The sequence below is a fragment of the Pholis gunnellus genome (assembly GCF_910591455.1).
Source record: "Pholis gunnellus genome assembly, chromosome: 2".
Classification (NCBI taxonomy): Eukaryota; Metazoa; Chordata; class Actinopteri; order Perciformes; family Pholidae; genus Pholis; species Pholis gunnellus.
The window spans coordinates 12,244,807-12,272,447 of NC_136536.1; the positions used below are offsets into that span (position 1 = coordinate 12,244,807).

A 27,641-nucleotide genomic window follows, 5' to 3' on the forward strand; every position below is an offset into this window, starting at 1 on the left:
ACATGTTGGTGCTGGGAGGACGCTGGGCTTGAAACGAAGGGAAGAAAACATCATCAATCATCTGAGAAGAGGCTTACGGTCCGAACCATACATTATATTAAATAGGCAAGGACCTAACCGGAAAATGTACAAACTCTAGTCAAACAGAAACATTCAAACTCTGTACATGTAAACTATGTACATAATTGTAGAAAAAAAACAATATCAATAGAAATCACTTTCTTTAAGCTCTAAGGAGTGAAAAAACACCATGACTTTTCATCATCGGGTCACGTTAACAGCAGGCAATATTTATTGTGATATCATCAAGTCTTTAAAAGAAACAGCTAAAACAAATGTATTATTATTTATTTTTCCCTGCATGAGCCCTTGTCCCACACTCCAGTCCTGCTGTTGGCGGTAATGCAGCTCTAAGCTAGTTTGCCAACCGCCAATACACGTAGAAGACGAAGAAGACGAAGAAGAAGAAGAAGACGAAGAAGAAGAAGAAGAAGAAGAGGGAAATTCAAAACAGACTCTCGTCGTCTGTCCTCTTAACGTGTTTTGCAGTGAGTTGTGTAGCTAGTTGAGCTGTAACAGCGGCTGTTAAGTGAACAACAGCTGCTGAAACCGGAGCAAAAGTAAGTGATTGTGAGTTAATATCGAGTCAATAACATCTTATTTTGACTACGGTGTGGTTATTAGCTTCTCAAAGAAGTCGTGCGTTAACGTCAGCAGACTAAAGCGTTGGCGCTCATAGCAACAAGCTAGTCTGTGTGGTCAAAACGAACACGTAAATGAGTGACAACGAGATGGAAAAAGTGGCCGATGGTAAGACCGCGTTCACAGCGGCATATACCGATCCCTGGAGGGGTAGGGCGCTACTTTTCCAATGGAATGTACCGTTTCCTGCAAGCAGGTGCCGCTTGAAGGTTCATATCAGTGGTTGATGTCGTTTAATCAGAGTGGAATGCCGTTCATATCACTGGTGTGTATATGTATATATATATATATTGCTATAGCCTAACATTGGCCATAATATCAGTTTCAGGGTACACCAGCAAATACGAAATCACTTTATTGTCATTTCCAAAGCCTTGCATGTATCCAAAAAAGAAAATGGGACGAGATAAAATAGATACATTCCTTTATTTAAGACGCTGTGATGCGCTACTTTGTTACTATTGACATAAATACACGCCGGTCCGATATCACTACTTTGTTTATGTTGCATAATTAATCAAGACTCATTCACTCCATTTTTCCCAGAATGCAGAGGGCTTCCCGTTTGAAGCGTGAGCTTCAGATGCTGAGCACCGAGCCACCTCCAGGGATAACATGCTGGCAGGCCGAGGAGCGGATAGACGAACTCCGGGCACGTAAGTGGTCTCAGAATATGTTCTCAATAATCTACCACATATGTGACAAGCTCAATATGTGTTCTAGCTGCACCTGATCATGTTTTTGACTTACAGAGGTAGTGGGCGTAACAGGGACTCCATATGAAGGTGGACTCTTCTCTTTGGAGATTAATGTCCCAGAGAGGTACATTTTCTCAAAGCTTTAACGTTTGTATGTTCTCTCTCCCATTTTCACGTTATATACACAGTCTTGTCGGACTGACCTGCTGTTTTCCTCTTGTAGGTACCCATTTGAACCGCCCAAAATGCGGTTCTTGACCCCCATCTACCACCCAAACATCGACAATTCAGGACGTATCTGCCATGATGCCCTCAAACTCCCACCAAAGGTTGGATTTATCAACGACAACAAACAGCCGTTTCAAATTCACATCCATAATCTGGTTTTGTTTGTCTACGGTCAGATTTTTAATTTTAATTTTTTAAACTGTTATTAAGGGTGCGTGGAAGCCATCCCTAAACATCTCCACAGTCCTCAGCTCCATTCAGCTCCTCATGACTGAGCCCAATCCAGACGACCCACTCATGGCTGATATAGTGAGTCAAACATAATGCTGCATACACAGCTATCATACTGTCTGCAGGAGTAACATACTGTTGAATCTCAATCACACTCTAGTGTTTTTTTTGTGAATATTGTAATCTAAATGTATATGTGACAGTAGAGCGACTGCGCACTAAATAACACTATGCTTCAAATGTGCACCTCAGCATGCAGTTTTACTACAAGCCAGAGGCTTTGTTAAATACCAGAATAACTTGTTTAGGTTTCAGTCTGAGGCACCTTTTCTTCTTGTCACAAAAATACAGCCTCAATACAGGTTTTTAAATTGCAGTAGAGAGCATTTGTCTAGTGATACTGTGATCTGTTGCGTATTTCCGCCGTATACACATTTAAAGAGACGCTCACATTTTTCTGAATGCAGTCATCAGAGTTCAAATACAACAAACAGCTGTTCACGGAGAAGGCCAGGAAGTGGACACAAGAACATGCTGTTCAGAAGAACATGGTGAGTCTTTCTGATTTATGGGTGAAGCAGTTGGAATGCATTTACTCTTGTACATGATCGAAACAGATTTCCTCTTCAATGTTTTATTTACATTACGCACTGACCGTGGGTAGGTTCCATTATGCTTAGTGGGTGTTATGATTATTGTCACTTGCTCCACAGCACTGTACTCTCCGTCATGGCATTGGTTCTATGTTGTGTTGTATTTTGCCCACAAGGTGGTGCTGTTGTCCCTCAGTAGAATGTAAGATTGACTTACAACAAAGTGATGCAGACTGTTTTGATTTTTATTCAAATGTGACCTCCACATTTCATCATTTTCAGTGTGGGGATGTGGGGGAGCATATATCGGCAATGTGATGTCATTGTCTAAATTATTTTTTTAATCGTCTTTGTTCAGGGAGTCGTGGAGGGCAACAAAGAAAATACTCCAGATGAGAAAGCTTCATCCCGCAAAAGAGACGCTTTCGGGACACACCAGGAGGCAGTGGAGCCACCAAAGAGAAGCCGTGTGTAGCTTCCATCTTGCTTGTAAGAGCCACAGGTCTCTGTTCTCCGGACATAACATTCCTTATCCACCTGCTTGGAAAGAGTATAATTTTTAACTTTTAATTTAGTGCCAATACACACTTGATTTCACTATGTATGTATTACTTTTCTTAATCCAGAAATACCCACATATTTATATGTATACCTTTTCATGTTTGTGTCGTGATATTAAAGTTTATTTTAACACTAATTGATGGAACTAATTTAATGTTTTACAGACTTCTTGTTGTGAGCTGGCGTGTTTCACAGTAGTAGTAGTATAAGCGGAGTGGTTGATGGTATATACAGTATGAAGATAATAGATTTATTCAAACATATGCATACCAGTTGTATACAAAGTATGTACATCCTAAATAGCAAGTTGTATTTTTACAAACTAAGGATTTATTTCTTAATATATAAAATTATATATTTGCTGTTTATCATATAAAAAGGGAGACAAACATCATAAGGCTGTAGTGAGTCAATACCATGCTAGTTCAGAGGTAGTTACATTGTATGTACATATTGCTAGCCTACGCTAGTGTCTGTGGAAAGATAGCTACATCCCATTCAGTCTGTATAACTGCATGCCTCGTATTGGGCAGATTTGCATATTTGAGGAAAAAAAACAAACGTATGTAAACCGTATGAATCTGTTGCATTTTGCTGCCACAAAGAATAACATTCAATTGCAAAGAAATATCCGACTATAACATTTCTGTGTTTGAAAACCGGTAGCTTACTCTGGTAAAAACAAATGTCCACGTGTGTCCGATAATGACTCCCTTTCTTTGAAACAGACCTTAGCAATAGCATAGAACTTATATTTATAAAAATAATAAGATAGCTCCTCTTAAAATATAACCAAACAATCTGTAACCTCTAAGCTGCATGTCTCATGATCACATTTCAGAAAAAAAACATTTACACTTAAAATTCTACTGGTTCTACCTTAATTCCCCCTGGCTTAACCATTGATTTGTCAGATGCTTAGGTTTTCCATGTAGTTAACAGCTTTTGTTTGAGCTTTCTTTTTGTCATGCGAGTCCATGACTCAAACAGTCCACTGGGTAATGTCTGAAATTGTCCTTTATTTGAACAGACATGTTGTAGTGGGGTGTTTCCTTTAATAGTCTTTACATTGAAGGGAACTTTTAGTTGCGCTCTCCATTTTCAGAGGCACTTTGTTGTGTTCTCATAGACTTCTCTACAGTCTGTGTGGACTCATTCTGAGGTTCTTGAGGATTGATAACCCAGAGAGGGTCTTACTGTTTGATGATGGTCCTTTAGTGTCCATAGTGTCCCAGCTATATGCCCCAGCTAGCTTGGAGGCTCATGGATGAAAGGGGAGAGAGGGACTCATGGCTGAGTGATACAGGGGGCAAGTGTTATGAATCACGTCTTGATCTAAACTCTTGAGACATTCCTCGTCGTTCAGGCTCCCTCCTTCTGTCACCCTGTCTCTATCTCTGGCTGTGGGAATCTGGCAAGGGATGAGAGGAACGGAGGAAGTAGAGGAGCAGTGGGAAAACCTGATGGGATCCAGTCGGGGTTGGAGAGAGGACCCGCCACTGTAAAGGGTGTCGGCATCAGCAAGTGACACCTGTGTCGACGAATCGGAGCAGGAGCTTTTCTCTGTCTCCACAGAAACCAGTGAGTCCAGTGTGCGGTCCCGGCGTAGCTGTGGACGCGCTTTGGGGTGAGGCCAGAAGAAGAACTGGGTGTGGTCTCGTGTAAAAAGTAGGAAGAGGAGGGGGTTGAGGCAGGCAGGCAAGGGCTGGAGAAGCAGGAGAACTGATTTTAGCACTTCCTCGCCCAGAGATAGGAGACCCAGCAGGGAGCAGAGGGAGAGAAAAGCTACCGGTACATAGAGGAGGCCATTGGTAAATATTAGCCAGGCAACGTGTTTAATCATAGCACAGTCCCACAAGCCCTCACACTCTCCCCTAAGTAACTCCCAGTAAAGGCGAATGTATGAGCCTGTGACTATAAGCAAGCACAGGGTGTTCATCATAATAAGCGCCAAGGGGAAGCCAAGGGAGGATGGTAGTCGAGAGGATGGGGGTGGCAGGGGTGAGGGAAGGCAGAACGGTGAGGACCCGTACTCCCCGACTCCTACCAGTGGGAGAGAAGCAAGAGTGAGGGAGAGAGTTAGGCAGACAAGTGCACATGTACGCACACTCCCGAGGGATGGGGACTTCCCAAAGGCACGGGCACATGTCACGCTCACGCCACACTGCACAGCCGCCAGAGTCAGCAGCAGCACGCTTGCTTCAGACGCAAACACCCAGACCCATCCCGTCGCTTGACAGCCGGGACCCGCCTCCCAGCGGGCACCGTGGTGACCGAACTCTCCCAAGGTTAGAGCGTCCACAAGGGCCAGGGTGCACGTGCACACACCCGTCAGCAGGTTGGAAGCACCCATGCAGGCCACAGTGAAGCGGAGCGGTGACAGGTAGCCGGGTGAGCCGAAGAGGGAGAGGAGCAGGAGGGAGTTCCCCAGAAGAGACACCAAGGAGATGGACCACAAGCCCACACGAACCAGCCAGCTGCCCAACAGAGAGTCACAGGGACGGAAAGGACCTGCAACACATAAATCATCAACCGCAGATAAACAAACAAATAAATGGTGAATTCATGCATCAATTTCCTTACACTGTAGTGACAAAACTATCAGCCTGACCAACACTGAATTTGTCATTTCAGTTACCTGGAGTGGGTGTGCATTGGACACTGGTCTGTAGTTTGGATTCCTCTATTTCTAGTTGGAACTCCTCCAGGTCAGGGTCATCTGGAATAAAGCGTTGTTTAGTTTGTGTAAGGTTTTGTGACGGCTTATTCCGCAGCAGTACATATACACAGCATGCTAGTTTGTGTGTGTCACTGGCTTCATGCGGTGGGTGCAATGAAGGTGGTCACTGAACATTCGTTTGTAATGAAATAGACAAAAATATTTGTAGAAGGTAATTGGCACTTGGATGAAATCATCATTTTAGGCGAATACATTTTAATCAGTGATGCGTCATGGTTTAATCATCTTTTGTTTTTGGAGCTTTTGATACACTGCGCACTTGTTAGGGCCCGAGCACCGACAACGTCGGGTCCGCGAGGTCCCTATTGTATCTGTAGGAATTATTATTCTTATTCTTCCCTATGATGAAAATGCGTTTAAGGGTATCTGACATGTCCCCAACCTCCCCATATTTGGCGAGCATATCAGGACTGCGGGAAATTTTGATATTTTATGGGTCCAATGCTCGCGCATACAAAATTACTCGCTAGCGCCCCCTAGAGGTTGGAAAGGCAAGACCCGACAGCCCGTATGTCCAAATTACTTAAGATTTTACAGACATGAGCAACTGAATGAGTTCTATAAAAAATAATATTGGGACCCTAAGCTCCGCCTACCAAAATCTTCCGCCATTTTGAATTTTGTAAAAAAAAAAAAAAAATCACGTCTCCTAGACCCTGGGTCTGATTGGTACCAAACTTGCTGTGAATCATTATTGGATATCTATCATCAACAGTTATGAAAAGTTTGTTGATATCTTATTGCATTAAGAATATATGGACCAATGAATTTCATGAGGAATTGGCCTTCTACAGCAATATATATAACTTCAAAACCATGTGGCTTATCATCACGAAATCTGTAGCATATGTTCACATTGTGTCCTGTAAAATACCCTCAAATTTTTATTCCATAGAACCTTTAGGGGGCGATGCAGTAATACTCCCATTTCTTTGCATTTTGAGGTATTTTTCATTGTTTTCAGGCATTGTACTTTAACGAACTCCTCCCACAGAATTTATACAATCAACTTCAAATTTGGTCAAGATGATCTAAAGACATTAATGATTAAAAGTTACTGAAATGGTGTACTGACATTGAACGACCTTCGTTTTATGTGGCGCCCATGTCAGGCACATTTCGTGCCGTTCGCCATGAAAGAGGAAGTTGTTGTAACTACAAGGTACTTTATTCAATCTGCCCCAAACTTGTTTTGCATGATGCTGGTCCAGGCCTGAGCACATCTCCATGCCAACATTTTCACAAAGTCATAGCGCCACCTACTGGCACAAGGAAATAACAAGTTTTATACTTTGATGTACTTCGACTAGGAAGTTGCCCAGATCACTCTCAAATATGGTAAGGTAATTTGTAAGACAATGATGATGCTTCATCATGAATATTGTGAGTTGTCGTTAAACGCTGTTGCCGTGGCAACGCGTCATTCGCCATGTAAAATGAAGCTTATTATTTCTGTGGCTTAGGATGCTCAACAAGCCTTGGAACTTTGCACAGGTGTCATAGGTGATGGAAATAAATATTTCATATGGCTTTTTGGCTTGACCCTTTCAAATTGCCTCGATAGCGCCCCCTACAAATATTCAAAAACGCAGCCCCAGCGTTACGTTTGACCTACATGTATGCAATTTGGTAGGCATGTGTATCATATGAAGACTTAAAAAAAAAAGTCATGCGACCATGCTCTAAAATTAACGGAAAGTCGGCCATTTTGATTTTTGTGTGAATTTTCCCATGCTTTCTAGTCGCTATACTTTAACAAACTCCTCCTAGGGATTTCGTCAGATCCACTTCAAATTTGGTCAGTATAATCTAAAGACTGTTGCAATTAACAGTTATTAAAAGTTTTACGTTTGCTGGAATGGCGTAGCCGTGGCATGGCGGCCATTTTAAGTGATTCGCCGTCAAACAAGCTGATGTAACTCCACTGGACTTGCTCAAATCTGTCCCAAACTTGCCATACTTGATAATAGTCATGGCCTGAGGATGTCTATGAGCCAATTTCCACTTAAAGTCATAGTGCCACCTACTGGCAACAGGAAGACAGCGTTATGTGACACACTGAATTGGATTTACACGATGTGGTCTATACTTGATATAGAGCAACATAATGCATGTTTGCGCGTGTTCTCTAGCGTCACATAGTGGATACAGGAACTGGTGAAATATTTGCACTACATAATTTCCAGTGTCACACAGTCCAAGCATTACAAATACGTCTACCTTGTGGGCTCGCTGTCTGATGGTCGCAGATGTTTATGGCCGCTTCTGCCGGCTTCCCGCCAGTACCCCCGACGTGCGGGAGGATGCGAGGGCCCGTACATCGCTGCTTGCAGCTTTAATTTATTTTTGGTTTTAATGATGTAGGTATAATGGCCGTGATTTCAGCGTAATTTTGGTTTATTGGTGTTTATATTTCACTACTCAAGTGTAAGTGGTCTTGTGTCAATAGTTCGGCAATGAACACACACATGTTGGGCTCAGATTCCTGTCTATAACTCTACCCCTCTGTCCCGGGTGTGTACCATGTGTGATATACTGCATATGTGCTCACACAGACATTGTAATGGAGTGCTTTCTTACAGTGCGTGTCCGCGTGGATAGGGTACATAGCCACGGTCCTCCTGTGTAGGTCCTCGTCAGTGTTGCTCTGCTCGGTGTCCCATTGGCCGACTGGCTTGTAGCTATCACAGGAACCATACACACAGCACTGGTAGGCATAAGGCATCTCTATTACCCTGCAACCAACAGATGAAACAGTATTGACAAAAGACAGGAAGAACAATGCCACAGCAGGATGGTTCAACAAGTGCACAAAGAAAAGTGCACATATTCATTTTAATGTGAGCGTGAGCATTGCCTCCTTAACTTTTTCATACAATGTTGAATATTCACATTCGCAACGCTTCAAAGCACCCTCAAGTGTTATTGAGTACATCAAGTAAAATGACCCACAATCTACAGGGGAAACGTTTGGATCAGCTGACCTTGTTGTGGATGATTGTACGCAAGTATTTACTGTACATGTACAGTGCGTTTAAAAATGTCTCTCTTCCGGGCGTTCTGTTTTGGATGATGATCTACAGTAATGACTTTGCCACTTGATCACCTGCCATCTCTTATATATTTAAAACTCGCTCTCTATTTTCACCGCACCTTTCCAGGCCTTCAGGGATCTTTGAAACAAGATTTAACTTGCTGCTGACAAAATGCTCCCTCATTGTTGACGTTCAGTTCAGGAATGGCTTGCAGGGATACAGTGTAATTAGTGCTTTGTCAACCATTGCTTTTGGTATATTGAAGATATATTTGGTGTATTGAAGAAAAATTGTGAAAGGAAGGATAATTGAAGGGATGGGAAGGGATTCATTGTTCTTTACAGCCACAGGTTACACACCTGGGTAAGTAGTCATCTTACGTAAGTTTATGATGAGAAATAAAACGTATAAAGAAACCTTAAGAAAGAGAGAGAAGAATGTTTGATGGCGTGTGTGTGTGTGTGTGTGTGTGTTTGCGTGTGTTACCTCATACGGGGGAAGTAGTCAGGACTGAAGGCCTCATATAGTTCAGTGTTCCCCCTCAGCTTGAGATGGGTGAGACCCCCCAAACCTGCAACAGGCACCGAGCTGAGACGGTTCTCCGTCAGGTCCCTGAAATAAATATGGAATCGAAATTGAGAAAGAAACAGAAGAGGGTGTGTGTCAGATCAAGCCAAGTCAGTGTTCACAAAATGTGTTTTCATTTCCCTTATTGCCGAGGGTCATCCTTGGTAACAAAAAGGCCTTGTCTCCTAGATATTTTAAACTGTTCAGACAACGCTCTATCAGATTCCCTTTAGATAACACTTCCTGTCAGATGTAGTGTATCTGCTTGTTTAGCTATACGCATACTTCACACAATGAAGCAGTTTGTATTGGCATGACCTGAGATGAATCCCCTGGTCACACAGAGGGGTTTTTCAAACAATAAATGCATATCAGTGTTCTCTGTAGACTCCGCCAAAGACAACATGTTTTCTGCAGCACACACAGTCAAGTATGGAGTGTTTGTGTAAGGCGAAGGCTCTGACGCACAGCTTAACTTTAAACTTTAAATTAAAGATGCACAAATTCGGAATGCCTTCACTTCAGAAGGACCAGATGAAAGGGAGAAGAGTCTCAGTGATTGAAATGTATCTGTGTTTACTCACAGTTTGATCAAGGAGTGAAGCGAGGCAAAGGCGTCCAGGTGGATCCACTCGATCATATTACAGCTCAGATCACTGAAATAAGACAAAGTGAAGTGGAACGAAAGGAATTGTAATTACACTGTGAATATTGTATCTCCATCACCACTAGATGTCAGTAATGGGTCATACGCCTCCATAGTTTAATCCTGACCCATGCTTCCCAACCTTTTCGGCTCATGACCCTTTAAAATGAACCAATGTCTACTTGAAACATCTCATTATACTAGGAGTGATTTTCCTTCCACGGGTTGTTTCATTAAGATATTTTTAGAGGTGAAACTATCATGTAATTAACAAGGAAGAAAGCTTCGAGGAAAATGCTCTTTCCTTTCCTGTTAATCATCCGTTGAAACCTCAGATATCTTGCGACCCCTTGGTGGGGTCCTGATTTCAAGACTGGCAACCACTGATCTAGACCATGAATTTGAACAGTTACGACAAAGGTTGGCTTACAGTGCTCTGAGAGAGGTGAGCTGCTGGAAGGTGCTTGACTCTATCCTCCTGATTTGGTTGTGCTGAAGCCCTCTGTTGGGGAAAAAGTACAAGGGTGGTAACCATGAGAATAATGGAAAAAGTGCAGGTAAACAGATTGAAATGTTGATTTGGATGCATATATGTGTGTGTTGTTGATGCGTGTTGAACTCACAACTCTTGCAGTGCAGAGCAGTGGTAAAAACTGGGCAGATCTTCAATCTGGTTGTAAGAGAGCTCCCTACAACAATTCACAAAGCATACACACAAGGCACATATAAACACAGTGACCAGCTGTGGATTTACAGCGTGGGAAATTATGAGGGTGACAGGATTATTTGAGTTAACAGTCGGCTCTGTGAGCAAGGCAATATAGCAGCACAGTCATTCTTTTGGGGTGGGGTGGGTGATTGGATTTCATAGCACAGTGATTGTACAAATGTTTGCTTGGTGGCACAACTCTCCACAGTTGGGTTTTGTGTATTAGTTTTTATACCTCTCACCCCCCTCCCTTCCATGTGTGTGTGTGTGTGTGTGTGTGTGTGTGTGTGTGTGTGTGTGTACTCACAGCACTCTGAGGCGAGGCAGCTGCTCACACAGATCCAGAGGGAGAGCTGAGAGACCGGCCCGAGTCAGCGTCCTATAGAGAAAAGGAGAATCCTCTGATCATTGTTGAAGTGCAAGCAAGCGAAAGGATTCCCCAGTTCTGTGAGTCTAACTTGGTCCGACAGAAAGCTGAGTAGGTTCGCCAAACCTGTCACTGGCTGGCATAACTAGCTTACCCCTCCCGTTTCTGAGTGTCCTGTACCGTCCCTTTCTCTCCTAGAATCCTAAAACACACATATTCTCTCTCTTTTTCTCTCTGCTTATTCTTATCTCGCTCCTCTCTTTTTCTCTTATGTATTTGGACTGGGATTGTATCTCTGTCTTCTCCAATTCTTTGCTATTGTATGTGATGAATCCCCACTAGATGATGAATAATACTATGCGTGTGATTGTGGGGATAAAGGGAGACACTTACAAAATTTCCAGGCTGGTGGTTCCTTTCAGATCGGGAAACTCTTGAATCTGGGTTGCCCCATTAAGAGAACTGCAGCAACAAGGAAAAAAAGTGTCAGAAATCTCTCTCTCTCTCTCTCTCACACACACATACATACATACCCAGACGCATACTTACACACAAACACACACAGACTTTGTCTAACAGCTCATTTTAGCCATCAAACCTTTCCTCCAACATCAACACAGGCTGTTTTGGCGGTCTCACAAGACATCATAAGTCACACCATTCAACATGTTCTTACAACACACTCTCTCTTACCACATCAGCACAGAGCACAGCAATACGCTAACACAACATCATTCAGTAGGCCATTACACATGTCCATTCAACTCTCACTGCTAGGGACAGAGGATGATTTAAACAGTGTTTGGGCTAACTCACTGGAATGGTTCCTACTGACCGCATACTCACAGTGTGTGCAACTTGGGTAAGAACTGGAAAGCGGACTTTCCCACAAACTGGATGGGGTTTTCATAGAAATGACTGCAGGATAGAAAGAAAGGGAAGATTGATTCCGACATATTTTGATTCATTTGTGTTTAGTTATGAGTTGCGCTGTAGATGATGTTGATTTTATTTAATACAATATGTGCACAATGTAGCATGAAGCATTAAGCTCACATGGTTTGGAGCTGAGGGTTTCCCACGAAGGCCCTCTCAGGGATGGCTTTGATATTGTTGTTATGGAAGCCCCTGCAAATATAAAAACATAGTTAGTCAGAGAGATTATCAATATGTTTCTGATTTTGTGAATGTGTGTGTGTGAGTTTAGAAGACCGAGAGGCAAGTCATATGTCCTCATGTTGCACCTGCCAGTGCACAGCTGAAAAACATTTTTGGATAAATGAGATGTAAACACGCACACACATGCTGTATCTGTGTCACATATGCACGCCGTGGAACATCTGCTGAAGCTGAGGGAAAACATGGTTTGTGTGTGTGTGTGTGCGTGCACGTCTGTGTGTATGTGCAGGCGAGCGAGTGCGTGGGTGTGTAGCCAGCACCTGCTTAGGGCGAGAGAGATTGTATCCGAGTGCCACATTAAAATCACTTAACGGGATTACTTGGGATAACGCAACCATGATAGTCATGTCAGGCAGGTGTGTGTGTGTGTGTGTGTGTGTGTGTGTGTGTGTGTGTGTGTGTGTGTGTGTGTGTGTGTCTGTCTATGTACTCACAGTTCCTGAAGCTTACTCAGTGTCCTGATGGCCACAGGGAACTCCTGCAGATCATTGTAGTTTAAATCCCTGAGAGAGAAGAAGATAAACAATCGTGATTGAAAATTATATTGAAAAAGTCCAAGGCATGATGGAGGTTTTACTTCTCTGCAATCATAATTTAACCATATTTGATATTCAGTTTTTCCGTGTGTGAGAAAGTGTGCCTGATTGCATATGTATGCGCAGCCATTTCCTCTCCACTCTGAGCGGCTGACAGCTGTAGAGTGTGAGGTTTGGATTTGACCCTTGACCTTTGCTGCTCTGACCCGACTATTTAGGTCTGTCGCTGATTAGTTACCAAGGAAACGCTGCATCAAAACAACCATTGCTACAATTTAGTTGACACAGCTCATACGCAGGTGGCAGGAAAACGTTTTTCTTATCTGTACTTCTTGTATGCACTGTAGATATGCTTAAGAACATGGGAAAAGTGTGCAGTGTACATGTTTGTGCTTATATAGTATGCCTTTTGCCATATTAAGGCATGTGCCTGGGTATGTGTGCTGTCGTGGAAGATTCTTAGCCGCCCAGGTCAAAGGATATCTAAAAGTACTAAGTCATAGTCAGCTGGGTTTGTTTTTATTCGTTCCAAGTGAATGCCCTTGATGAAGTACTTCTAGATATGTGTGTTTTTCCCAAAGTATCAGTGGATACTGTGAAACGTCTGTCTGGTTCTGCTCCGTCTTGTTTGCATATGCAGTTATGTTTTCCAGCAGGCCCCTGGACGGCTCCTCGTAGTAATGATTTTATAATACACACAAGGGCTGGGGAGGGTTGTGGTGATGCAGATGGTCTCTCGTATTTCTCATAAGCGAAGCCGCTGTGAGAGATTAACCCCTCATACCGGCGCAATCCCCACGTCAATGACACCTGTCATCTTATCCCGCTGAATCATCTGTCTCTGCTCGCCGCTGACGGCCCAAACACTTTAACACACACTATTCTTGTCCAGAGAGCTCCATCCCTCTTTTTCTCATTCTCTAGTTTCCCTTCATCCCCTTAAGCATAGCTCCCCTGACTTACACCCTGTTCCCTCACATTTCCCAGCATGTGGATAATGGCTTTTAAGTTGGGTGTTAAGCTGGCCAAGCGCTTTTTTAGGGCACAGGCAGAAGTACTTGCTTATCTGCGCACACACACACACACACGCATGTGCCAACACGCGTGCTCATAAAAAAAGGAAAGCATGATTTTTTTTTTTACATTTCAACAGGTTGTTAAGCGGCATGCCAGATACGGTTTTCATCAGACCACCATGAATGTTGCAGGAGACACAGTTGCACTGTGTGCATTTCTCTCGCTTTCTTTCTCCACCTCTGTCATACGGCTGTCAGTTTCCTGTGGTTTCCATATTGGTGTGTGGTTACGATGTAGTTATCGAAGCTGCGGCACGTACGCTCAAACAGCTCTCCTGTAGCCAGGCTGAGCCGTGTTTGACCTCAGCGCTGCTTGGCAAGCACTTTTACAAAAGATTACTGTTACTTCAAGATAATCAACGAGAAACTTTTCATCTTCGCTCATTTGTTGGTCAAGGTTTTGAGAAAGAACCTGCTGAAAATTACCAGGACATTCATCATTATGATTTAGCGCTGCACTTCATTATTCTTTGGCACACTTGGGACATGAGATTTATAAAAAAAAACACAATCATTTCAGGAGTTTCAAGTAACACCAAACACCAAAAAGAAATAATGATGCATTCAAACACAGAAAATTGACCTTCGTGAGGTTATATTTCAGGGAGTTCTTCATAAATCTATTGATTGTGATTGAAAGACAACCATACAGAATTAACATTGATACTTGCTGATACTTTATCATCACAAAGCCAGCAATGATGTTGAGGGGACATAATTAAATTTAAGTGTGTGTGTGTGTGTGTGTGTGTGTGTGTGTGTGTGTGTGTGTGTGTGTGTGTGTGTGTGTGTGTGTGTGTGTGTGTGTGTGTGTGTGTGTGTGTGTGTGTGTGTGTGTGTGTGTGTGTGTGTGTGTGTACGAGAGAGTGCAATCACCTCTATCCAAAAAGCATGTGTGTGTCTGTGATTGTGTGTGTAATACTCACAGTGTCTCCAGACTGTGTAAACCTTCAAAACATCTCGCACCCATGCTCTGGATGTGGTTGTTATGAAGATGCCTGGAAAAAAAAAGAGCACGAATCGGAACGAATGTTTTCTCTGGTAAGTTGAGAAACCCAGATTTAGGAGACTTTAAAGTAAACAAATCAAGATGTCACTTACAGAACGACAAGGGCGGAGAGGTTGGTGAATGCATAGTCTGGGATGTGTGTGATCTGGTTGAGGGCCAGCGTCATGGCCTGCAGGGAGGGCAGAGAGTCCAGGGCCGTCCCTGGGATCTCTGTGAGGGAGTTGTCGTCCAACCACAGGTGTCTTAGGGAGCGAACCCCTCTAAAGGCCCCGGCAGGAACCTCAGACAACAGGTTAGCATCGAGACGCCTGCAGGGTGAGAGGAACTGAGCTAAGCGGGATAATCACCAAGTTTAAGTACAGTTTGTTTGCTTTTGTGCAACCGTGCTTGTGCGTGCATTAGTGGTTGTATGTTGTGGCAATTAAACACTTTGGCTTACAGGAAGGTTATTATGAGAATTACACATCTTTTATTCTCCGTCTTTCATCTTTGCTGGAGCGTCTTAGAAGCTCCTCATTATGATTTATTCCCATACTAAATAAGCCATGTCTAGCTTCACCAGCACGGGCATGCACGTAATAAATGTAAGATGAGAAAAACACAAACGTGTAGGAACAGTTGTGACGGGCCTGTTTTATTCTACCTCATTCTAATTTTGTTGTGTGAGCAGAATTCCCTCAATGTCCTGGAAAAGGGGAAAGACGGAAAGAGGAACAGTTTAAGACGCATATTCAGCTGTTCCTCCCTCATTTACTCTTTCCATTGGAGTCTCGCTGACGCCATCAGTCTTTGACGTTTCCACCACTCATACACAAACACAACACCGGACACACACATGTGCTCTCACACATGTGCTTTCATCTCTTCAAACCTAACAAACCTTTGTCCCCTCTCTCACTCGGTGTCCTCAACCCACAGGCAACGAGTGTGGACTGTGACACCCCCCCCCCCCCCCTCCCACACACACACACACACACACACACACACACACACACTTAAATGCACACATGCATACACACTGTCCATAGTGATGAATGATCCCCTCAGGGCAGAGTTGACAAGCTGAGACCACTTCCTCTCGCTATTCTTCTTTCTTTGGCCCTTCACACTCATTCATTAATCTCCCTTTCCTCCCTCCGGCCTTTCACACACTCATATTTTGTTCCTTACATCTTCATTGATGCACTCCCAGCCGCTGCGAACCCCTTTTGCGTCTCACTCCTTAACTCTTGTTAGTCTTTCAAACATCCTCTCTTATCAATCTTCTACCGAGGTTCTTTGATTCTGGTGCTACAGCTCCTCCTCGGCCTGCTCAACCCTCGGAGGCTTCACCAAACAAACAGCATCATCAAAGTGAAATCTGAACTTGAACTCTGAACTCTGGGCTTTTCTCCCCCAGGGAATATTTCCATCAGGAGAGACAACTGTATACACTGGCAGATGCTCAGGCACACAGGGAAACACCCTCCAGCATACATGTAAATACGCATGAATGTGTGTATGCGCGCACACAAACTGCTTCAAGAAATGTTCATCTTGTCTACTTCCTGAGCACACATTTTGTTCGGTGCTAAACATCATCCTTGTGCATCCTGTGCACTTCAACTGTGGACATTGTTTGTCCCTGACCCAAATCACAGGATGAAAGCTACGGAAGACCCTTCAACTTTCTGTTTTGTTCTCCAGGGCAAAATAATAATTGCTCCTCTGGGTGGACCTGCCAGGTCTCCAGAAGGTCCAGACCGAACCAGGAATGTTCCACAGAAGCCAATAAAGCAGCAACTATTTCCTGTCCATCACATCAAAGTCTGAGGCACGATTACAGGAGAGAGAAAGAGAAAGTTCTCTTAAATGATCCAGGAGTTCTGTGGACATGCCTCCCAGTTCAATTCTCCAGATGGCCAACATTTTATACAACGAGGAACTTGAAGGGGCGTGTTTCACTGCCATCTAGTCAAATCTATAAAAACAGGGATATCTTGATTTATGTGGCTTGTGGAACTCATCAGTGGTGATTACGCTGCTTAACCTGTGGGTCGTGACCCAAAACACTGTCCGTCTCCTCATAACTAAACAGCAACAGCACTCAACAGTGTGTGTTGTAATTAGACTGTTCCAAACAGTGAGACAAATTTCTTGACTCCGCTTCGGTTCACTGCTGACAGAAGGATTTGTGTCTGGGATTAAAAGCGTGATTTATTTTAGATGAAAGCCTCCTTTATACATTTAAACATATTTAGAACCCATGTTCTGTCTCTCTTTCTTTTTACCTGTGTTTTATGTCAGTGAAAGGCGCCAACAAGCTTCACTCTCCAAAGCCTTTCCAGTAATCTTTCTCCGCTGGGCTTATCATTACTGTAATGACAAGGTGCGTCTCTATAACCTGGCTCTGTGTGTGTCTGTACTGTGTGTGTGTGTGTGTGTGTTTGTGTGTTTAATTACTTGAGAGCATCCCTATGTGAAGAAATTGAGAGACCACACACACGCACACACACTTGTGCACACATACACATGAACTGAAAACAGTCATAATCCTAAAATTACACACACACACACAGGTGAGCTGAGCTGTAGTGGTTCCCTGTAGGTAGGGCTGTCAAGATCATGACATTTTAGTTGACGATTAATTCTAATAATGCTATTAACGGTTAAATTGTTATTTTAAGTATTTTTATGTTAATTTAATCCTACACAGCGGTGTTTGACCAGACCTAAATCCATGTTGTTACTTAATCTCCAAATAGTTAGCTGAAATAGTGTTTTCTTTTGCTCTTCTGCACAGATTTATATAGCTTGTTCTTAAACTGTACCTAACAAAAACGTGATTCAAAACGGTTGAATAATGTAGCTTTCTTGAGTTTTGAGGAGCTGCCACATTTATTCATATACAAACTGAAACCTACACTGTTCATTTACTACTACCAGACAACTTAATTCTCAATTCCTTCTCTGCTCTGATTGCCAACACCTGTCTGCTCTGAGCACATCCGCTGTCCACCACACACAGTCGCTGCGCTTGTACTGAGCGATTTCTTAAATGACCCACGCTACTCTTATTACACCATGTTTCCATCCCAATATTTTTATGTGAATTGTCTAATTAGAAAAGCTGGATGAAAGCGACATCTCTAGCATACCTCCAGAGCTATCAAACACACTGCTGCACCCGTAGGGGAGACTCCCTGCTATAAATCAAGAAAAAAGCAACACAAAATATGAGCTGAAACAGAAGAACCTGCATCAGCTCTTTATTTGAGTGTTTTTTTTTACTGACATTAGAAGCTCAGGTAGACACTTTAATCACCCAGCTGTTACCAAGCTCTCTATCTGCTGCCACATTTGTAACATTGGCCTTAAATTCTCTTGATGCTGGAATCTAACGGTTATGCAAATTGATCACGTCAGCTCGAACAGTCAGGCAATTATGTAATAATTGCGACCGGCATGTGTGCGTGCGTGCAGGCTTGGTGACTGTGTTGAGGGAGAGCAGGCCTGCTTAATACCAGACAGGGAAACGTTGTAGGTGGTAGAGGAGTTACATGTGCACGCCGCTTCTATTTTACAACTCCAGCAATTTGTCTGTGTGATGAAGGAAATGGCTTTACGGGTATTTACGAAGAATTATTAATTTGGAAAGCAGGGATGTGGAGTATGTGTGCGGTACAAAGTTGGGAGAGACGGTTAGGGGTGAGGAATTACAGATGAGGTGGTCCACATGCATCCGCCCAAACATTCACGCCGACACACACACACACACACACGTACACTGACCCCACAGATGAGACAATTATGCCACCAAACACTCTCATTAGCCAGGGGGATAGCGGTGTGGGTGGTGGAGGAGAGGAGCGGACGAGGAAGAGGGGGGGAATTGATGGAAAATGGGGTTGTTTCACAGCTCATTGGAGATGCTCTCCCTGGCCTGCAGTGTCTGCTGTTTCCCTCATGGCTTCCAGATGCTGCCATGAACTGCACTGACACAGTGAGGCTGTGACTCCTACTGTCAGGCAGTACAGGGCAGAACTATTTGGGGTATGGTCTGTAATATGTTAGCAGTACTCTATACCTGCACTGTGGTTAGAGCTGAGTTGTGTGGGTGGGTGGCCAGGGGATGTTTCATTCCATGCTAGATGAGGTAGAGTAACATAATTAGTGTGCATGTGCATGTGTGTGTGTAAGAGAGAGAGGCTCACAGGGATAGAAGGTTGGGTAGGTCCCATGGAGCATCATCAGGAAGTCTCTCCAATTGGTTGTTTTGTATCATCCTGAAAGACACATACAGATTATTGAGTTGTAGGTAATAGCTCTATAAGTGATAGAGTGTGTGTGAGGGCACATCAAGCAGAACAAATAATTCCATCATGAGGGAAATCTGACACAAAAAGGAAAGGGCCGGTAAAGGCTTGAGGAGAAGCAGAGAATGAAGGGTAGAAGAAAAGAGAAAGAGAAGCTCCTTGGGTGGGCTGCTGATGTCATTTTCAGAAGAATGGAGCAAAACGCGAGGAGGAAGTGGCGAGCAAACAATATCCTTCTCTCTTTCCTCTCCCTCCCTTGCTAACTCTGTCTTTCTCTCCCGCTTTCTTTAAAGTTTTTTATCGTGACCAGTAGTCTGACATTAGCTCACAAGGCGTAGCGTCTCCAGTGTGTCGCGCTCAGCAGCAGCGTTTTGCCTTTATTGTGGTATCACGGTGCCTCTTTGTGAGTCTGCGAGGCCTTGTGTCACAACAGTTAAATCTTAGCTTGCAGTAAAGTTATTATAACAATGTAGTATCTTTTGTTTGTGAGCATGAAATAACCTCGATGCCTCGACTGCCAAGTATGAGACAGTTTTTCATCTGAATTATTTATTATCTATTCATTTATTTAGTTATACTGTAATGCTTCAGTGTAGAAAAGAATGCTCAGGTTTTTAGAGGACCGGGGGAATGTTTCCACTGGGACGATGATGCCATGATAAATACATCAAATTGAGCCTTTTCCTGTTTCAAAGAAATTCCCTTGGGGAAGCTTGTACTCCACTCTGGGTTCATGACCTCCTGTGTGCGTGCATGTGAGTCAGCAGGAAGTCAGCTTGTGGTTACCCTACACATGGTCAGCGGTCCATTTGTAACACAAGTCTGACTTTAACTAACATACTGAGGAAGGAAACCTCCTCCAGCTCAGCTGCTCTGAGGTCAAAGAGACCTTCCAAAGTTTGCTAGGATGTTATAGTGCAAAGCATGAATGCTTCCAGTTGTGTATGAATCCAGGATATGTGTGTCCTTCTGCAGTAATTACATAATAGCCGAGGATTCATAGCTGGTTTCGGTGAGTTTCACAACACAAGGTGAAAGCAGATCAACTTGTGTGCCTGGTAATCCCCCAGATTACTTTAAAATTACAAACCATAATTCTCTAGCAAAATTTATAATCTGTGGCAGAGCTTCTCAAACTTTTCTCAGCGAGGGTCTAAGAGGAATTGAGTTGCCATGGACCATGAAAACCTCCTTAATACCCTTGTCTCTCACCCAGTACAAAATATGGCAGTAATTTATTAGATGCAGGGGGGCACAAGTCAGAAAATGCCTTGGTTTTTATGGTTGCTTTGCACTTTTTTTGTGATTTAATATTTCACTGCAGCGCTAACAGTTGGTGGCCATGGATCATAAGGCTACGAACACACTGGAGCGTTGAGGGAACAGCTTTGAATGGCACTTTAAAGTGATTTCTTTTTGTCACTTTCTGTAATCTCGGTGGGTGGTGTGACTGGGAGGTCCCTGCATTACACCTGTGTGTGTGTGTGTGTGTGTGTGTGTGTGTGTGTGTGTGTGTGTGTGTGTGTGCGTGTGTGCTTGATTACAACTGAAACAGGGGTTGTTTGAGAATAAAGGAACCAGCCCATAAACTTTAACTACAGTTAATGATGCGTGGCCTGTGTGTTTTATCCAAGGCAGGAGCGCAACTCTATCACCCCTTAATGCTTTAGTGGAACAACACACCTGGGATGTGGACCGAACCACCAGAGAGCGATAGGGTGGGAGGGTGGATAAGGTTACTTACAGAACTTTGAGGTTGTGGAGACCCTGGAGAGCGTGGCCTGAGATATACCTCAGCTGATTCCCTGAGATACGCCTAGGAGAGAAACACGCAGATCAAAAAAGGGAAAACAAATTATACAAGTGAAAAGTGAAATTGAAGCACATAAACGAAAAAATGTACAAGTCTCTTAAGACAAGTTTTGCCTTTTGCTTTATTCTACGTTTTTTGGATTGAGCTGCATGACTTCATCCTTGAGTTCCTGCTCTGGGGTTACTGCTGGGGCAGTATGCAAATAACAATATTCGATTCCCTTCATTGTGGTTGTTATTGGCCCAAAGCACACCCTGAAACCTTAACCAATCCTGGGAGCTCTGATGAGTGAGTAAAGACTGAACTGAATGAGACAGAGACTGGGTCAACCAGTGCAGCCTGAAAGTATATTTGCTTGTGCGCATGCAAGTGTGTGTGTGTGTGTGTGTGTGTGTGTGTGTATAGTAAGGTGTATACTATATACGCACACATGAGCACATATGTGTGTGCCGTGTGGATGCGTGTGCTATTTTCTATGTCCTTGAGGTAAATTGGGCTCGTTCTGAGGGGCCTTGAGGACAGCGAGGGAGAGAAACCACACACATTCACATAAGCAATCCAATCAGTTTGTTTATCAAACACAGCACCTAATGGTCATTTGTGAGTGTGTATAAGATGTCCAAATAAATAACATTCAGTCCAACAGAGTGACTCTCAAGGTCATGAGCTGGAAGCTCAGTTTAAACACATATTTGGTCTTCACAGCTCGAGACCACCCACTTTTATTAAACACACACACACACACACACAAGTTAAAAGTCACTCATTGACATGCTCCTGCTCACACCGTTGCTCTACAGGTGACATTTGCCTGACATTTGGGTCTCATGCAGAGACTGCCTCTGGCTGAGTTGCTCCATCTGTGTCAGGATATTGAAATATTGATATAGCACTCTGCCTGCCTTTCCAAGCCACTGTCATCCAGATGGTAATGGGCGAGAGCTCCCAGCAAACTCCCTCTGACATCTGATATTCATGTCAACATGTTTCAGTCTTATTACTGTGCAGTGGCAAACCACACAACCCCTCCCGCGCCTGCCAAATCTCACACTCAGCCCAGTTTAGATCTCTTAAGTCTTGCTTGTATTTATCAACACAAGCACACACACACACGCACATACACTTAGATGCATACCCGCATTGGCATACTAGAATACAAAACGGACTGATCTTTATCCAAGCTATTGTGGTGCCATTTAGTCATGCCTCTCAAACCACAGTCGAAACTCATTCAAACAGACTTTGACTGCGTCACATGAGGTCTTAATACAGATTTCAGACATGGAAGACACAGATCACAGAGCTGGTCTGCAGTGACTGCTTCTCTTTGACCTCACACCTTCTAATATTCATTCTTATTTCAAGGTAAAGGAGTTACATTTGCACTAAGATCACTAAGCGTAAAGAAACATGTGCACTGCCCCTTTGTTGTCCCTCAGCAGGCGATAGGTCTGCTTCTTCGATACCATTTCAGTTTCCTCTATTGCACAAGCTGGTCACCGGGGACCATTTCGATAGCTACTTTTCCAGAGGTAACTGTTTCAATAGACCTTTCTGAGTTCCTGACACCAGTAAAATAGATCTAAGCCCATTTCTGCAAAGACCCCGAAGTACCTTCTCTTGGTCCCTGTTCAAACGCAGTGATTACTTACAGACGCATTGGACAAAACAAAGATATAGGTAGCACCAAAGAAAAATAAATGTCTTCAGTGGGGGGGATGAGCTGGGCCAGCAATTTAGAGTTTTAGAAAACAAACACGGTAGTTAAGGCCAGGGTATGATGTGCATATCCTACTGCCAACCAGCCTTTCTCTATTAGCCGCACCATTGGAGCCAAAACAGCATTAGAGTGGAATCATGCTTTTTTTTTGCCGACTTCATTTGTCAAATGGATAATTATATCGAAAGTGAAGATGGATATTGAAAAAGGAAAGAAATGTTCAGACGTTCTTGATAGACATCAACAGAACACGGGCAGTTGCCATTGACCAACAGTTTCCATGATATCAGTGTGCGTATTTATGTGTGTACGTGTGTGTAAATGATCGAACGTACGAGTAAATGTTCCGCACTTAGCCTCCTAGTCATTCCACATCAATCTCGTTCTAATGAAAGGCGCCTTGCTCTTGTCAAGCCGTGGCTCCAAACAGTTCTTTCTTTTAATTTGATTTGGGGATGGTTGGAATTTTTCTTGGCCCCTGGACTGGGTTGATAAAAATTCCACCTCAGCATAATTCACCTCGATTGATGTGATTCATAGATGAAATAACAGAGGCTAGTGTGTGGTTCAAACCTATGGGAGAGAAGTGGGAGGAATGGTAACAAAGGTGAGACGACCCCGCTATCAGAGCTGATCTGTGAGGGCATCACTGAAGCATGCTATAACTGCTGATTAGCCCATGTATCTCCATATCCTATTGCCTCAAAATAATAAAGACAAAGAAGACAGAATAAAGACCTAGACAGCAGAGACAGCATCATATTTTGGGATACTATCTCAGGTAGTGATAGGACACCATAACGGTAGCATGGCCAAGATGGCTGATAGGAGTCGATGATGAAAGAAGAGGGCGAGGATGAACGGGTCTTATTGTCAGAGAGAGGGTGTGTGTCTGTGTCTGTAAGTACATATGCATGTATGACCTTTTTCACCCGTGGTCCATCAATAGAAATGTTATCCCTCCTTCTGTTCAGAGGTCCAGCCTGAGGGTCAACCACTTAACCTGGCGTTAACCTCTGAAATGACTGGAGTAAAATATAGACATGTGGAAAACAGTGTGTGTGTGTGTGTGTGTGTGTGTTTGTGTGTGTGAGAGAGAGAGAAAAACAAGCAGACAAACCCAATGTTGGCAGTGTTAAAAGGAAAAGATTTAATTCACCTAGATACTCCCAGCTGTGTGGTGCACCTGGAGTATCAGTATCCGCCAATATTGTAAACCCTTAACCCTCGCCTACGTTATACTTCTGGCCAATCAGCAGACAATCTTATCACCAAGAAGAAGACAAGAAGGGCAGCGTTGGCCACCACTTGCCCTCCTCTAAATGTTGGACTGAATTGATTTGATAGTTGGAGAGCACATTCCACAGTTTTAGAGGGTTTTAAAAAATCTAGTGAGATTGTTGTTCTCGTCTGGCTACTTTGAATGGGCTGATTTCAACTCTGTATTCAGGAGGGTGAGTGATGAAACCGATAATGATGAGATGAGCATGAGAGACTTGTTTCAAACGGCTGATTATGACGGGATTCAAAGGAAGAAGGCAGAGTGACATGGGATCTCTTAAGGTAGAAGCAGCATGGACTCTGATACTGATGATAGGTGGAGAGCATGACCGCCTTCGAAAGTAGTTTTCACGAAAGGCTTTTAGGGGGGCAAGCACCAGCTGCCAGTTAGATAAGAAATAGATAGTGCATCTTTGATATTAGAGGAGAACATTTGAATACAGGGGAAGTCTTTGATATGTGTATGAGTAACCAGTCTCAAAGTCTGTACCTGATTGCCTGCAATGCTGCCCTCTCATTAATCCATAGACATGAAGTCTGCCTCTCAGTCGCCTCTCTTCATGCTCTTCATGCTGTATGACAGTTGCGTGCAGGTTTGTGTGTTTTGAATTGAGAGTAGATTCACTGATCAAAGCGCTAAAAGATGACTTAATGAGAGGTGTCTGAGGTCAATAGAAGGGAGGGGTAATTACACTTCTTGTTATCAATATCAATGCCGCAAAGGGAGCAAAGGGAGGTTTGCTATATGGTTTGTGAATTCATTTAATCACCCCATTTGAGGTTCAAAGGGATTAGCTCTGTGCACTTAGATACTATAGAGGTGAGAGCTGAGCGAGGAGATAAGAGGCGGCATGATACAGTTAAGGTTTATGAGCGGTGCTTTAGGAAAACAGGATGAAAGCTGGACTTCTTGCCATAAGCAGATTTGTCTTGGTTTGTCAGAATGTGAAAGGAAAAAGTCAGAGAAAAAAAAAGTCGAAAAACTATCAAAGGCAGTGTCTACAGCTTGCAATAGCCTGCAGTAAAATGGAGATGGGGGGCTGTAGAAATTAATTGGAAAGGAGGGAGATAAAGTGAGGGAGTGCAGACAGGGAAGTAGAGCCCAACATCAAACAATTTATCACTACCAGTCACAACATGTCTGGCCCTTGCTTCTCCCTGTGCTACCAACAAGTGCTGTGGACCCACATCAAACGCTCTCGCTCTCAAACCGACCGTGTTTAGAGCCTTGGTTTGTTTTTCTAAGCGCTATAACTTGTTGTAATTGTAATGTGTTTACCATAACCTGCTATGCTTCATCTCGCTAAACCTCCTAGACGGGAGTGGATGTCAGAAATGTGCTTCTCCCTGCCTTGGAACATCATCATCGTCTCAGCATGTTTCCAGAAATGGTCAGCAGGCTACAAAAATTTGGCTTTAGGGCAGGAACATCCTCCTTGGAAGAGCTACAAAGCAACAGAACGTCTCCATAAAGTGTCAGAACACAAGAGCGATACAGAGGAAGCAAGATCAACGGGGTTGTAAAACACTGGGAGGACTGTCTCTGGACAAACACTGCAGATCCAAGACCCCCACCCCCCTTTTTCCCCCAATGCAGGCAAATGTCAGCATCGATGTTCAGCATCACTCTGCGCTGTGTGGTTCTGATTATTAGGCCATCAGCAATATCTAACCTTAACCGTTTTTACGACGGCAAAAGTTGAGATCAGCAATTCAATGCACAACAATAAATCAAGCCTTGATTTTCATTCTCTAACTTCAAGGTGCCACAAAACGTCATTGCTCAGCTTCGCTCTGCACTTCAGATCCGGTTTGACTGTGATTCAAAGTCAACTGAATGGTTATCCAGCCAACCTTTTACTTTCATCATGATTAGCTCATGCGTCACAGACTGCAGCTGCAAGAATTAACAAAGAAAACAGCGGACTGTTCAAACACCCCAAGCAGACACACACAAACACTGCAGGCTTCAGAAGTAAAAGAATCAGGTGAAGGCTGACATACACACACATTCATACCCTTGGGCCATATCTGTGAGGCGCCATTGTCAAACCGAGATTTAGCTGGGTTCTGCTGAGTGGTCAAATCAGATACCGGCCAAGTCGACCGGAAAAAATGTTCAACAAGTTTTGTTGCGGCGTGTGTGCTTTCATCAGCCCTATGAGAGTGAAACCCGGACCTCCTTTTTTGTGAAGCACTGACCAAATTCTGCCTGTAGCACAAAGTATAGAAGTCAAGGAATATGTTCACAGTCTTGTTTTTATTTTAATTTTAAAATTGTTTAACTTGTTACCAGCCAAGAAAAGTATAAAGAATCTGTTTCGGCATTTCATTCATTTAGTGTACCTGCAACAATTTCAAAACATTTGTAATGATACCCAATCGTTCGTATACTTAATGTTATATAGCATAAAAAAAACATAATAACATTCTCACTTTCCGCAATTCTGTCCTGAAGTTCTACTATAATGAGTTGTTTGTCTTGGCAAAGGCTTTTGTCTATGTGTGTAATGCTCCTGGTGAGCTGTCCAGCTGAAACAAGAATGCAGCGGCTTGGATGCTGAGCATAGAACCTGCTCTCTAAACACTTTAAGAACCACATATTCACTCTCTGAGAGAATATCAGGTTCTATTCTCCTCCCTCTTTTGTGCAGCCATCCCAGGATCTGCTGGTGTATTGCTGCAGGCAGTTTCTTGGTAGGAGAGATCAGAGGCAAGCTAGAGTCATCAATCCCTATCACTCGGTATGTGCGTTTCAGCGGCTCAGGGAATGGCTGTTTCTTGTCATATGTGAGTTGTGATGAGGGAGTTTTATCAATCGAATGTGAGTTGAATGATTTTGTACTCACAGTTCTGATAACAGGTGCAGTCGGTGGAAGGCTCTGGGCTGGATCTCACTGATGTTGTTCATGCTGAGATCCCTAGAGAGAGGAAAAAGGGGAAACATGAGTATCAGAGTATCAATCAATGTATATCTTATCAATGTAACTTGTAGTTGCTCTGGGCATGTACAATTACAAATGTTTAAAACGTGGATTTCACATGGCGATCAATCACCAAGACTGGGGAGTAGTATGCAGAGAGAGGTTAGAAGGTTAGGTAGAGAGGTTGGAGGATGAGAGGGAGGAGAGGGAGATGTAGAAGAGAAATTTTCCCCAATGATTCATTGTTGGGCAGCTGTAATTTCCTTCTCGTCCCAGTGACTCTTTCTCTTTTCCAGATGTCTCACTCTACCTTCTCTCAGATCTGACCCCTCAATCTCCCTCCATATCTATCTATCTCTCTCTCTCTTCTTCTTTTTTCCTCCTCAGGTTTCTCAGGAGACCACTTCCTTCTCCTTTTGTTCATGGCTGTAACACAGACACACTCCATTTCTCTGCCTCTCTGACACACACGCCGACGCGAGAGGGTGTGCTGAGGGGTGAGTGTTGACGCAGCTGCGTTGCGGTCAAAGAGGGAGAGGTGCAGGATGCTCCAATACATGCGTGCACACTCACACGCGCACTCCTTCAACACACACATGTAACCTACGTTTTTTTACACTTTGGGACGGTATGAGGACAACTTATGTGTCAGCCTCTGGTAGAAAACATACATAACCCTGTGGCCTCAGTCATGTAAGGTCATCTCTTTGATAAACACAATGAAAGCAAGG

The 27,641-nt window shown here is 43.5% G+C and overlaps 2 protein-coding genes across 2 annotated transcripts in view; one reads left to right on the forward strand and one right to left on the reverse strand.

The window, feature by feature from the left end:
• Window positions 1-481: 481 nt before the first annotated feature.
• ube2t (ubiquitin-conjugating enzyme E2T (putative)) lies at window positions 482-3,138 on the forward strand. The gene is made up of 7 exons (XM_079166810.1): window positions 482-620; window positions 1,249-1,358; window positions 1,455-1,524; window positions 1,624-1,729; window positions 1,839-1,937; window positions 2,327-2,410; window positions 2,811-3,138. Exons 2-7 carry the CDS (start codon window positions 1,250-1,252, stop codon window positions 2,925-2,927), a joined length of 585 nt encoding a protein of 194 aa, XP_079022936.1. The 5' UTR covers window positions 482-620; window position 1,249; the 3' UTR covers window positions 2,928-3,138.
• A 6-nt stretch (window positions 3,139-3,144) lies between these two features.
• Window positions 3,145-27,641, reverse strand: part of lgr6 (leucine-rich repeat containing G protein-coupled receptor 6) — a 38,162-nt gene continuing 13,665 nt past the window's right edge. The window contains exons 2-18 of the mRNA XM_079166799.1: window positions 26,836-26,907; window positions 20,917-20,988; window positions 19,071-19,142; window positions 14,970-15,185; window positions 14,795-14,866; window positions 12,691-12,759; window positions 12,134-12,205; window positions 11,924-11,995; window positions 11,471-11,539; window positions 11,018-11,089; window positions 10,625-10,690; window positions 10,432-10,503; window positions 9,940-10,011; window positions 9,275-9,400; window positions 8,334-8,488; window positions 5,652-5,732; window positions 3,145-5,524 (exon numbers count right to left, since the gene is read on the reverse strand). Of these exons, the coding sequence (XP_079022925.1) occupies window positions 4,275-5,524; window positions 5,652-5,732; window positions 8,334-8,488; window positions 9,275-9,400; window positions 9,940-10,011; window positions 10,432-10,503; window positions 10,625-10,690; window positions 11,018-11,089; window positions 11,471-11,539; window positions 11,924-11,995; window positions 12,134-12,205; window positions 12,691-12,759; window positions 14,795-14,866; window positions 14,970-15,185; window positions 19,071-19,142; window positions 20,917-20,988; window positions 26,836-26,907 (2,680 nt within the window). The 3' untranslated portion in view covers window positions 3,145-4,274. The remainder of the gene's footprint in view (window positions 5,525-5,651; window positions 5,733-8,333; window positions 8,489-9,274; window positions 9,401-9,939; window positions 10,012-10,431; window positions 10,504-10,624; window positions 10,691-11,017; window positions 11,090-11,470; window positions 11,540-11,923; window positions 11,996-12,133; window positions 12,206-12,690; window positions 12,760-14,794; window positions 14,867-14,969; window positions 15,186-19,070; window positions 19,143-20,916; window positions 20,989-26,835; window positions 26,908-27,641) is intronic.